Here is a 12,970-nt window from a genome sequence, read left to right as displayed (position 1 = left end):
ACAATATTCATTTTAAACGTCATTACCTGCAACAATGTTATAAGCTGGGCCTGTCTACTGTCACTGTCCAGCAGCTGTAGTCAGTGTAATGAACAAACACTACATGATAACTACAGGTTAGTAAGCGGCTAACATCTCCTGAGCCTTCATCAACTACCTCTTCCTCTAGTCTGCAGTAACGCGTTACTCTCTAACTAACACACTAATGCATTACTTTTCGAGTGAGAGCCTTACACCTGCTGAGCCCACCTCCTGCAGCTGCTCCAGCTCCAGCCTCAGAGCCTCCTGCTCGGCCTCCAGGTCTGCGTACTGCTGCTTCAGGCTCTGGTTCTCCTCCAGGACCACCAGTCCACACTCCGCCGCCCGGATCTTTTCGCGGTTGGCCTCCGCCAGCTCCCGGCTGAGGCGCTCCACCTCGGCCCGGCACTGCTCCACCGTGTCCCCGCATCCCGCTCCTCCGGCAGCCATCGCCCCTCTCTCCCTCCCTCTGCCCTCTCCGCCCTGCGTCGGATGAGCAGAGCCCCGCCGGAGGAAGAAACAGCTGAGGTAGACAACAAACCCCCACCGCCTCCCCTCCGAGGAATCACAGCGCCGCTTCAAATCTCATCAACAATAAACATCCGAGGGCTGGATAGCCTCAGAGCGCTGCCATCACCGAGGAGAGAGTCATCTTCCGCCTAGTGATGCTGGAAATGATGCAGCTTCTCATCATCTGCCCGCATCCCTTTCCCCTCCCTCTGCTCCGTTTTTCTGCTTATTCACCGGCATCAGGACGCCATCTCTGCCCGCAGCCCTGGAGCAAGGCACTCTCCCCGCGGAGTGTCCTGGTGCTGCAGGCTGGGGGTGTGGATGCTGTCTGACAGGAACACGGCGTGTCTCCCTCACACACACTGGACATGCAGTATGCGCCCTCTGGAGATCACATTGATCTCTGAGCACAACTTTCTCTGCAGGTTTCTGCAATAAGAAAGCATTTCACACGTTTTCAGTTTTACACATTTTTGATGTTTAATCACGTTTTGGAAATAGAAGGAATGCTAAAAAACAGTTCATTAAGGTAACCTTGATACCCCAGAGGTAAATATACAATACCAAGAGGCTCTAATGTGATGGTACTTTATAGTAGTATCTAGTGTTCTATGTACTTTAAATGCATACCTATATGTTCATTGATAGGTTTGTGCTTGCTATGCATAATTTCTTAGGCATTAGACATGAGGCACTTTTTGCTCCTGGGACTAATATTGAACACAGGTGTAAGTTCTAATTCATTCATTATAATCAGAATAATTTCAAGTAATCTCAAAATACAAAATACACAAATGTGTGAGGAGTTTATTTAGATCAGTGGCCACACAAATAGTGATCAAAGTGTACAGTCTTAATAACACAACAGCTATTCCTGCAACACTGCAGAGCATTTTGTGTTCATTGATTTGTCAGTGTACAGTAGTGAAGTATCAGTATTGTACAGGAGCTTATTTTGTACATGTAAATACAGGTTTGTACTTCTGGCAAAATGTACAATACAACCTATATGCATATATGTAAGTCTTTCATTCAGAAGAGAAGAAAAGATCGTATGAACTCAAATAGAGGAAAAGAGGGAGTCAGTCTTTATCAATGTTATTTTACAACAGAATAACTGTGACATTATTAGGCTAATGCTCGCTGACATCCAGAAGTAGAAGACAATGATACCTGAGAGATGTTAAAATGTCGATTTGTAATTATGCAGAACTACTGATGTCCTGCAGGGGGAGGAAAAGCACCAGGAATGAGTTTATCTATCAAGAAGCACATGAAGAAGTCATAGACCAGCCTTCAAATTAAAACAAAGAAGACTTCTAACGGCCTTAACTGATTGATACTGTTTTAAATTAGGTTTGTTATGTATGAATCCTCAGTTCACTGCAGTTGCAAGGTTGAAATGCTCTGCTGAGGTGTTGACTCATGATAGATTTTCATTGCAGGTGGTCTTTAGTTAACAAATAATAAATGTCTAAAATAATATTAGTAGAGTTCGCAACAGAGGGATTATAATTGTCTATTAAATGTCAGAAAATGGTCAAGTAAAATAAATAAATGCTCATTGAGAGCAGCTCAGCGCCCTGTTACATAGGTGTCTCGAGCGTATTTGTTGGGGTGCTGGTGATGAAGAGGTCAGCACTGCTGCTTCCCAAATTCTCCTGGTTGGCTGGGGTCTCTCTCTGCCTGCATGGCTTTTCTCTAGGAGCCCCAACTTCTTCTTCCAGTCTAAAGACAAGTATGCTGGGTTAATTGATAAATCTAAATTAGTTATAGGCGAGAGAGGGAGTGTGTGTCTCTGTGTTAGGCCTGTGATGAACTGATTTTTAGGATGTACTCTGCTTTCTGACCTAAGTCAGCTGGGACAGGCTTCAGCCCCTGCAGTCCTCCACAGGATGAAGCAGGTATACCAAAGAGATTGATAAAATGTTGATAGAAAAATTCCCGCTCTGCAGCTTGACAGGATTGGTTCCTTAAGTTTGTTACATATAAAACCTCAGAAGTCTGAATCTGGGCTTTTGAGGCTGCCATCGGTGTACTGCAGTTTAAATATGAAAATGGCATCACCTGCTTACTTCTCCAGCATGTGATTAAAGACCATACAAACATGTTCACGTTAAAGAAAGACCTTGAATTGTCACAGTTAAAGCTTAAATTAATAAAAGTCTCTATATTTGATATATACTATATACTCCAGATATACAGTCCATCCATGTAAAAGATCTAGGGTCACTTGATGGGAAAAACTGCTAAAGATCAGAACGGAAGTGTTGAAAAAACACAAAAACTGACTTTGCAACAGGAATACTGAAAATGAAACAGTATGATTTCTGTCAACATTATTTTTATAAGTTGCAATGTGAAATAAGCATCACCTTGTAAGCTGCAGAGTGCTTACTATGGAGGCCCAAGATGCTTCCTAATAAACTATATGTTAGGAAATAAATTAGTACAATACTACTTCAAACAAAATATATGGAGATATATGAGCTGTTAGCTCATCTGGGGTAACTCAGCAGCATGTTACATGGGTGTCTATTATTTCAGTTGTCTGACAGATAAAGAGAACTCTGAAGAACGATAAAGCAGCCACTTTAGAAATGGCATTTTGAAAATGAAAACAGACTTTGAAAACATTAAACTGACTTTTTTGAAACTGGTGAAAGTAAATAATAATTCATCTGTGGAGCAGCCTTCCCCCCACTACAGGATATTTACTTCACCTGGGTCACAAAGAGAGCACACAGCACCATATAGGACCACATCCACCCACAGCACACACTGTTCACACTTCTGTCGTCTGACAGACGCTACATGATTGTGAAAGCAAGGACCACCAGACTAAAAAACAGCTTCTATCCACAGGCCATCAGGCTACTAAATCACTGACTCACCTGCCATATCTTACAAATAGCAATATTTTGCACACACCTCCTGCCTTTGCACATATTCCTTGCCTGTTTACATGGCAGTATTGCAATATTGCCAACATTTGCACATCAAATTTATTTGTAGCTGTTTTTTAAATCTTATTTTATTTTTATGTCATTCTATTTCATTCTATTTCAACATCATCATCATCACTATTATTATCATCATTATTATTATTATCTCATTTCATTTTTATCATCTTATTTTATTTCTTATTTCAGTTGTGTGAAGGGAGTTCGCAAAATAAGAATTTCATCACTCGGGTTAACCACTGTGCTTCTGCTGTGTGTAAGAAAAAAAGTTCTTGGATCTTGAATCTTGAATAATAATAACTTGTGAAAAGGACAAGAGTGAATTCACGTTTGTGGATTTCTTCACTGATCAATAGTAATATTATATTTTTGTACATATCAATTCCTATGATTTATCTCCCAGAGTTTTACCTATTACGTACTGTACTAGTGAGGATGTGATACTTTTATTGTGAAAGTCCCTCTCCGGACCGTGCGGTATATGATCTGTACTGTAGCCGCTCCGCGTTGCACGTTGCTAGTTAGTTGCAATGTTGTAGCTATTAGCACGACAGCCGTTCCTACGCTGGGAGGGAGACTTGCCGTTCACTTTGACAAACCTACGGCAAACTTTGGCTCATTCACAGTCTGACCACTTGCTAGCCAACAGAAATTAATCAACAGACCTCTAGTTAGCTTGTAGTCTTGTCTTCCTGCTAGCCCGCTAGCTTACCCAGGTTGCTAGCTAGCTAGCCACTAGCGTTGTACCGTCTCCTTCCTCAGTGACAACCGTCTGCAGCCCGGGTGGAGGACCATGGCGATGAGACAAACTCCTCTCACCTGCTCCGGTCACACCCGGCCTGTGGTGGACCTGGCCTTCAGTGGAATCACTCCTTATGGCTACTTCCTCATCAGCGCCTGCAAGGGTGAGACCATTAAACAGTCTGTTCAGAAAATGAGCTTTATAGAAAACTCAATGTTTAACGTTCCACAACGTAAATCTGATAGCAGAACTCTTCACTCCCGACTTTTGTTTGCTGTGTGTGACCGCAATTTCAGTTCTCATTAATGCTGACTGGCTTTATTTTTACACACGCTTGAGCACACTACTTTTAAAGAAAGTGTTTGTGTTGTTAACGTGGTCGTTTTTAAGCGCTTGAAATAAAATGTGTTGTCACTAGAAAGTGGCTTCCTCAAGGCTGCCGTTACAATGCAAAATCAGACGTCATCAAAATGAGACAGGCTGTGGTTTTGTCTAATAGGCACCTGTTGATTGTAATACAGTAGTGCTGCCATCTGCAATTATACTGTGCACTGTAACATTTTTCTCCTCCCTGCTTTGTTTTGTCAGATGGCAAGCCCATGTTGCGCCAGGGAGACACAGGGGACTGGATAGGAACGTTTCTGGGTCACAAAGGCGCTGTCTGGGGAGCCACTCTGAACACAGACGCCACCAAGGCAGCCACTGCTGCTGCTGATTTCACAGCGTAAGTGGGGAGTCCTGTACTGTATGAGGTTAGCACATTTGTAATGAGTCTAAAATATCCCAGTCATCCTGAATACATCTCTTGCTGACTAATTTTTCATGCATATAAAGACATGCATACTCCAAAACCTCAGTTCGCTCGTAATCAAACACTTGCATAAACGGAAATTGTAGGGATGTTTTAACACACTGTGCTCTTTGTGGATATGTAAATCATTTCATTTAGTTAGTGACTGATTTCAACAAACTGGTGGCTGATCACCATTCAGGTAAATATAAGTGTGTGCATTGGAGGAGGCAATATTTGTCCTGACTCCAGTGGCCTGTGCCATGCAGCTAGATTACTTTACAAACGTGCTCTTTTTGAGCTTAATTAATTCAGGTTTTGTGATAGTACAAATTGGTTCCCTTTTAACTGAGATAATCTACCATGGTAACGATGCTGCAGAGCTGTCCTAGTCCTTGCATGGTATGTGTGTCCAGATTAGAGAATCTCTCCTTTATTTATTGACTTGATTTCTAAATATACATTAGCTTTCCTTTTTATGTATTTGTACCTGTTTAGTTTGTCTGTTTAAATCACTGAAGAGATTCTGATATGAAAAATTATTCCATGGCCTTGATTGCTAAGACAGGCATTATTAAATCACTGTAATAATAGTCATAATAATAAGTAGGGGAAGAAAATAATAACTACATAAACTGTTGTCACTTAAAAAGAAATCACATCTGTGCTTTCCAGAAAGGTGTGGGATGCAGTGAGCGGAGACGAGGTCCTTTCGCTGGCTCACAAACACATTGTCAAGACTGTCAGCTTTACTCAGGTCAGTCCAGTTCGTGAATGAGATAAACTCTTCAGATGACATGTTTGTGATCATGTGATTCATTTTTGCTCTACCAATAACAGTCTGTGTTGAGATTTGAGATTTTAAACCGTAGTAGATAGTATAGCAGCTAAATACGGATGAATGATTATTCTTATAAACTTCACTGTGTACTGTTTACTGCTGCACTTTTTTCTTCCCCCAATTTACACACGCATCCACCTACTTATGTGCAATAACTGATACCTCATCTTGTATATAGTCTTCTACATAGTATTTAAAAAATATATATGTATATAATGTTCTCTGCAATTTTTGCACTGTGTTTTTTTCTTATTTATTCTTGCACTACCTTTATACTCATACTTTTTCTTTTGGAGCTGCTGTAACAGTGAACTTTCCCCACTGTGGGATCAATAAAGTTTATGTTTATCCTTATGGTTGTATGTATACAGTCAATGGTTGAAGCCAACTTTTCCACCGGCTCAGAGCGGCCCAAACCCAATAACAAATGTCATCTCAGAAAAAAATGTTGGCATGTCATCAAATATAGTCATGGAATTAGTTTTAGTTAGTGCCAGCTGATAGGACCAATTGCTGTTTTCTTGACCAGCAACAGCGAAGATCTGCTAAGGTTAAAAGTGGAAAGCTTCTGCCTGAGGCAAGGGGTGGGGTTTTTGGTTCCTTCCCACTGTTACCGACTGCTTGCTCACCTAGGGAATCCAAAGAGAACTTTGGATTGTTTGGTTCTCTGTTTACAATTTATACGGTCTTCATATTACTGTGTTAAATGCTATAAGATGACATGTTCTGAATTGGTGCTATATAAATTAGATTGAGTGAACTGAATTGAATGGTTTGTCCACTTAGCTTTGCTACCAAGTGTATTAACGAGACTCATTAACACTGGTGCAGCCAAATATGCTTTCACAATGGCACACTGTACCTGTCACATATGGAGGTGAAAAGCTCATGCTGTAGAGCACTGCCATAATCTTCTGTCTCTGTTCCTCAGGACAATAATTGTCTGTTGACTGGTGGAAATGATAAGCTGCTGCGCATATATGATCTCAGCAACCCTGAAGCAGGTGAGTGAGTATGCCAAAGAGACAGAATTTTGCAACTTTACCTGTAGGTAACTGTAGAATTTGATGCACTTTGCCAGGTTTCGAGTTTCTTCATAGTTTCCTTGAAATTCTGCTTTGGTCAGTGCAACACTGTCCCCCCCCTGAAGACCCGTCTCATTAAAACTGGTCTGACTCTCAGGATGTAGGATGCGGGTACAAGCCACTGATCATTTCATTCACATTTGTCCTTTCGTTTACTAACTGTGTGTTAAAATTTTCTTTACTACCGGAAACAACAAAAACATTCTCTGATCATCAACCCGCCACACTGACATTTTCAGGTTTTGCAGAGCTTTTGGATCATGCAATGAGGCAACCTTGCTAGTTTTTATTGGTGGATTATCCACTTTATTCACACTGCTCGTCTCCCTGCCAGCAAATATTCTAACAAAACAATTCCACCTGTCACTGTTTTGAAGGAACACTGATCCACAGTCTTTGCTTAGCCCTGCACATGACAACTGTGATTGGTTTAAAGAAATACAAGCCATAACGTTTTTGTCCCCTATAGCAAAATGGTAGTGTGCTGTGTGAGAGGGAACATGGGGAACATCCTGTTGTACAGAATGATCTGGCTAAATGAGTCTATATTAAAATTACTGGTGAAAAGTGTAGAAATCCGCATTTTATTAGGCCTGCATAATTTCTGATTTCTAATCTAGACTGTTGCCTCTGTATTTCCTTCAGCACCACAGGAGATTGCAGGTCACACCTCAGCCATTAAAAAAGCTCTGTGGTGTAACAATGACAAGCAGATTCTCTCAGCTGCTGAGGACAAAACCATACGGTCAGTGCACTAGCTTCTTCTGGTTTACCTTTATTCTTCCAGACCTTACTGTGTGTGCCATACCTTAAATGCGTCCTGACTGACTGCTTCCTGCTGAGACTTACTTGTCTAAAAAGTCACTTCTCTGACAGTAGATACACCAAAGATGTTTTGGATATAATGTAGCGTGTGTCTGTCCAGCTTGTGGAATAGAAGCTCCATGGAGGAGGTGAAAACGCTGACATTTGACACGTCGGTGAGCAGCATGGAGTATGTGGCTGATGGAGAAATTCTTGTGATCACATATGGAAAGACGATTGCTTTCTACAATGCTTTGAGGTACGTTGTGCTCTCACTATAAAAAGTCATACTAGAACACTGAAAATGATTTCCTTTCTGTCCTTTTTGTGAAGAAAAAACAGATCTGTGAATCAAAAACAAGCAGAGAGAACTGTTTTGATAAAAGCAATCTAAAGGGCATTTCTCGCTGTCCACATGACGTAAATTGTGTCCCGTGTGAACATCTCTGTGCTGCCCAAAGTTTGAGACTGTGGACCTTGCCACCTGCACATGTGCTATAAATGTAAACTGAATGCTTGTCTTGAGACTGTCCAAGGTGATTTTCCATTATCCACACTTCGATAATTAAACATTTCAAGAGTAATAAGAGTAGTTGCTGCCAGACAGTGGGGCGTTCCAGATTCTCCAGAAGTTCTTTACTGTGGCCATACATTGAATGTGAAGGCAGCAAACTCCAGCTGTAGCTAATTCCATAATGCCTGGCACACCCTGGGAATAGTCATAGACAAAGTGCTAAAGCTCAATCTGTAACCAGCAGCTACACTTTTTCTAGTATAGCCTGTAAAAAGTGCAAAGTCACACCCAGCCTTTCAGAAACATCTACAGCAACCCTCTGTATATTCCAGTGTTCAATGTGAAGGGCAGCTCATCACGTGTTTGTGGAAGATGGATGTGTTCCCTATTTGTATTATGAATGGAATAGTTGTGTGTCTCCTGTCTGTGTTCAAAAATGCACAGGTCAGCACATGAAGACATGGAAAGCATGAAACTGCTTTTGCACTTTGTATGTTCAAGCACCATTCAAAGCACCAGACCTTGTGTGAATGCTTACTGTGTGTTTCACCATAGTTAAATACAAAATAGCAATGTTAAAACATTCTTTTAACATGAATATTCTTATTATAATCATTTGCATTATCAAGCTTGGAACTTATCAAGACTGTGGAGGCCCCGGCTCCTATCAACTCAGCCTCCCTCCATCCAGAGAAAGACTTCTTTGTTGCCGGTGGAGACGACTTCAAACTCTACAAATTTGACTATAGCACTAAGGAAGAGTTGGGTGAGGAACGCAAAGCTTTTGTTATTACTTTTGATCGCTGTACAGAAAAACAGAAAAGCGTGCATGACTGAAAAGGCCCAATAGTAGGATTTTGTATCACAAAGAGTGGAAAAAAACATGTCTTTAGCCACTCATTTGAAATATTATTGCTGCTCCTCTTGTCTGCAGAGTCCTATAAGGGTCATTTTGGCCCTGTGCACTGTGTTCGCTTCAGTCCGGATGGGGAGCTGTATGCCAGTGGCTCTGAGGACGGCACACTCCGACTGTGGCAGACGGCGGTGGGGAAAACCTATGGCCTGTGGAAGTGTGTCCTTCCTGGTAACTGTCCAGCTTAAAGCACTTATTGCTGTGGCTACTGCTGGTTACAGGATGATGAAAATGCAATTTTAAAACTGAATAGAGAAATACTAATACTGAAATGTAACGTAGTAGATACACTGATGTATATAGAAAATATATAAATATTGCATAAGATGATCTTCATTCAAAGAGAGTTGTGCTATAACTGATATATTCTGAACAATAAGACCTTGAACATGAATCAGGCTTTGGCGCAAACAGCAGCCTGCAACACTAAATTCTGAAGCCTGTTGGAAAGTTTGTGAAAATGCAGATATTCTTACTACTACAAAATACTAGTTTCAAAAACTGATCACTTGTCTCCCAATTTCTGGGAATGTAAATTAAGTATTTTACACTAGAAGTTAGGATCACAATATATTATGGCACTTCTTCTAACGTTGGTCCTGGTGGCAGTTTTTAATAGGATAATCAGTTGTCCTTTAATAGAGTTCAGTGCAGCAATATAGTTGGGATTTTTGATTGACAGATTTGATAAAGAAACCAGGACAGCAGAGGCTTGGATCCTACAAGTCCCATAGTGCGACTCAGTACTTAATTTATCTGTTTCTATCTGAGACAGCACTGTGGACATTACTATGACAAAGCATCAAACAGCAGGTCTTGTCAAATGTTCCTCGTATACAGTAGGTTGTACTTACTACAAGTAGTTCAAGGGAGGACAAGCTGTAAGCTGGTGACAGGGCTATGGGCGCCCTCAGCTCATTGATGCATGGGGAGGTGAATGCTGGCCTGTGTGGTCTAATCGCATGAAACAGCTACTGTAGCATGGCAACAGTATTCCCTGGTGGCATTGGCCTTTATGAGCAGGACAAAGCTCCTTACCACACTGCAAACATTGTTCAGGAGGAGTTTGAGGAACATGACAGTGAGTTAAAGGTGTCTATTTGGTCTCCAGTTTGACATAGCCAGGCTTTCTTTGTGCAAGCTGGCTCAAGAAGAAATAAAGCCCCAGTCAGAAGTAGCAGGTATCATGAAGGTAGCTATCAACATTCTTTGTCAGCTCAGACTTTCTGCTTCAGACTCTGTTCACACAAAAGGAGGCGTTTAGCTCATCATGTGACTCTTATACACAAAATGAAATGATCGTATGCAGCTGCTTCAGTCAACAGGTTGTTTTAATGGAGAACAATGAGGAATATAAAAATATACAAGGGTTTAAAGTGCTGCTACCACAAATGATGCAAGACAGGAATGCTGGTAGAACCTGTTAAACGTAAGCAATGTGTTTATTTCTGTGTCAACAAGTAAATACATGTGGGTTTCCTGTGGCAACGCAATCCACACAGTGTGCAGTACTGTAGCTACACGGCTTCATTCAGTGGTTTCAGTAATGTACAGCTCAACATGTTGACTGATAAAACATATTCCTTCAGCTGAGAATCTCTACTGCTCATAAAGAATCATCAGGAAACAATTTGGGTAAGGGAGACACTTCTTCCAGGCGATTTAATTCAGAGACTCTGAACATAGCCTGCTATAACATAGGTTAGCTCCACAGCATAAGTTACCATGGTGATCTAGCCAAATTAAAAAAAAGAGCTACTATCCATTGAGGCCACACCTCCCACTTCACAGAATTTGGAGAATCTGCTGCTAACGCCTAGATGCCTGATACCACAGGGCACCTTCAGATGTTTGCTTGGTGGTTGTCACGTTTATCCCACTTCAGCTTTACTTCCTCTGCCTGTATGTGGATTTCCTTGTTCCAAAAAATATTGTAAAATTGTGAGCAACACTCTAGGTGTTAAAACATCTGCTCAGAAACCTGCTGACCACGTATCTGTGCTTTAAAGAAAACATCTTGTAAATGTCATGGAAAGTGACTCCAGCCTGCATTAGCTCCTGCAGGATGCTGTGCTTCTTTCTTATGTCAGTGGTATATCCATGTATCAGATTTTTTTTTAATTTCTTCCTCCCTTTGTTTCCTATTCTCAGAGGACCTTGGGGCAGAGAACTCTGAGCAGCTGTACACCTCGACCCCTGAGATCAAAGCCTGAGAATATAGTGCTACTGTTTGGAAACCAGATGAGAAAAAAGGAAGAGGTAAAGGAGATGAGCAGAGGGGTGTTCCGGTGTCTTCTATCAGGCCCAGAAAGGAGCAGAGTCCAGAGCATCTCTATCCATCAGAAAATGATGTGGATGTTATGACTGTCCTGTCATAGACCAACGATTTCACACACCCACACACGCAAACATCACACACTGATTTACAGTCATATGGACAGTATGGGCTGCAGAGTAAAGCAGTAGAGCTGTGAGTGTCATCGCTGCCTGCTTTCTCTCTGATCAGCCTGGTTCTGTCTGCTTAAACTTATTTTAACTTCCCTCTATGCCGTGAACCCCAAACTACATGATGCTATAATGAGTTTTGGTTTCAAAATTAAGGTGTTTAATGAGCTGGACCAACGCATTTGTTTTCAGTTCATAGTTACAAGGATACTGGAGGTAGTTGCACAGTTTGTGCTAAAGTTAAGGCGCCTTCATTTCTTCAAAAAAAAAAAAAAAAAGAAACATTGAGTATTTGCTTGTGTTGTACTGGTTGAGTATATGAAGTTGTGTCCAAATAAAAGAAAATATTGTTTGTGACAAAGTGGATAGGGAGAAATGTCACTGGGTTTTTCCAATTTGGTTATTGTCTTCATTTGTGTCCAGTGATGAAATAAATGCATTGCGGTTTTATTTGTAAGTAATGCACAAAGACAGATTTTGGTGTTTTGAATTGGTTTTTCCATTCCATCTGTGCCAAATATAAATGTTATTGTCATTTTTTATTCCAGATTTGCTATGTAGTCATTTTTGATTAAGCTAAATGATTATACAAACAATTAACAGATACTGAATTTTAAGTGGCATTGCAATCATTAACTGCAATTTTAATTAACTTTGTTGAACACTGAAAACAAACAGCCAGGGTTTTATGTATGGACAAACAATGGCAGTCTGTGTTAATTACATACGTCTTCTCTCTACTTTGCTATATCTCAAACTTGTTTTAACGAATTAAATGACTAAAGGTTAAAGTACTGGATAATTTTAACCTATAAAGATATGTTTTGGACAAAAAATAGTCTAGTACTCTTTGCCTTTAATGGAGCGATACTTGATAACACTAAAGTTAATGGCTGATACAGTGTTGCTGCAAAAAAGAAAAAAAAATTGTGACAATGGTGACAGGACCAAACAATGACAGATCTGTAGGTCAGACTTCACAAAACGAGCAACAATAATGTCCTTCAGATTTCCGTGGAAAACCTGAGCAATGCTTCCATAATTTCCAACTAAACATACATATTAGATTGTTCAGTGAAGTAGTACATTGCAATAGAGGTTAAGGTCTGATGCGACGGTTATGGGATTTCTGGGAGAACAAGTCTGTAGGCCCCTGTTCCAACAAGAATATCAGGATCTACTGTGTTTCAAAGATTCCCTGTGTCGATATAACTTGGAAAACCAACTAGCGAGCTGCGGTTTGATTTCAACAGTTACATGTTTTCCACCAATGAGAAAGCGCTTTGTAACAGCGTTTGACCAATCGGAGCTAGTCTTTCCAGGGTGCCACTTCCAGCCCGGGTCA

The 12,970-nt window shown here is 40.9% G+C and overlaps 2 protein-coding genes across 15 annotated transcripts in view; one reads left to right on the top strand and one right to left on the bottom strand.

Annotated features, from left to right (window-relative positions):
- LOC111573495 (protein bicaudal D homolog 1-like) overlaps nt 1–859 on the bottom strand; it is a 60,140-nt gene extending 59,281 nt beyond the window's left edge. For 7 of the 14 annotated variants that reach the window (XR_004847973.2, XR_004847972.2, XM_035951599.2 and 4 more), the window contains exon 1: nt 250–858. Coding sequence is in view for 7 of the 14 variants with exons in the window: in XM_035951599.2 (XP_035807492.2) it covers nt 250–468 (219 nt within the window). In the remaining 7 variants the exon portion in view is untranslated. Of the gene's footprint in view, nt 1–249 lie in introns of all 14 variants that reach the window. The other 7 variants (XR_008600172.1, XR_008600173.1, XR_008600174.1 and 4 more) reach the window with 2 other exon arrangements.
- A 3,111-nt stretch (nt 860–3,970) lies between these two features.
- Nucleotides 3,971–12,167, top strand: strap (serine/threonine kinase receptor associated protein). The gene is made up of 9 exons (XM_023277705.3): nt 3,971–4,396; nt 4,822–4,957; nt 5,699–5,780; nt 6,796–6,868; nt 7,595–7,694; nt 7,875–8,012; nt 8,897–9,033; nt 9,202–9,351; nt 11,332–12,167. The coding sequence occupies exons 1-9, from the start codon at nt 4,285–4,287 to the stop codon at nt 11,391–11,393; spliced, it is 990 nt and encodes a 329-aa protein (XP_023133473.1). The 5' UTR covers nt 3,971–4,284; the 3' UTR covers nt 11,394–12,167.
- Nucleotides 12,168–12,970: the final 803 nt, after the last annotated feature.

The sequence above is a fragment of the Amphiprion ocellaris genome, chromosome 21, assembly GCF_022539595.1.
Source record: "Amphiprion ocellaris isolate individual 3 ecotype Okinawa chromosome 21, ASM2253959v1, whole genome shotgun sequence".
NCBI classification, from domain to species: Eukaryota; Metazoa; Chordata; class Actinopteri; family Pomacentridae; genus Amphiprion; species Amphiprion ocellaris.
The sequence above is the reverse complement of the archived record's forward strand: the minus strand, read 5'-3'. Positions and strand labels throughout refer to the sequence as shown.

What these genes read in the sequence shown, in the direction of transcription:
- strap (XM_023277705.3), top strand. Translation starts at nt 4,285, where the DNA reads ATGGCGATGAGACAAACTCCTCTCACCTGCTCCGGTCACACCCGGCCT. An exon ending in CCTCATCAGCGCCTGCAAGG is followed by an intron (nt 4,397 to 4,821) that starts GTGAGACCATTA and finishes TTGTTTTGTCAG; the next exon opens with ATGGCAAGCCCATGTTGCGC. An exon ending in GCTTTCTACAATGCTTTGAG is followed by an intron (nt 8,013 to 8,896) that starts GTACGTTGTGCT and finishes TGCATTATCAAG; the next exon opens with CTTGGAACTTATCAAGACTG.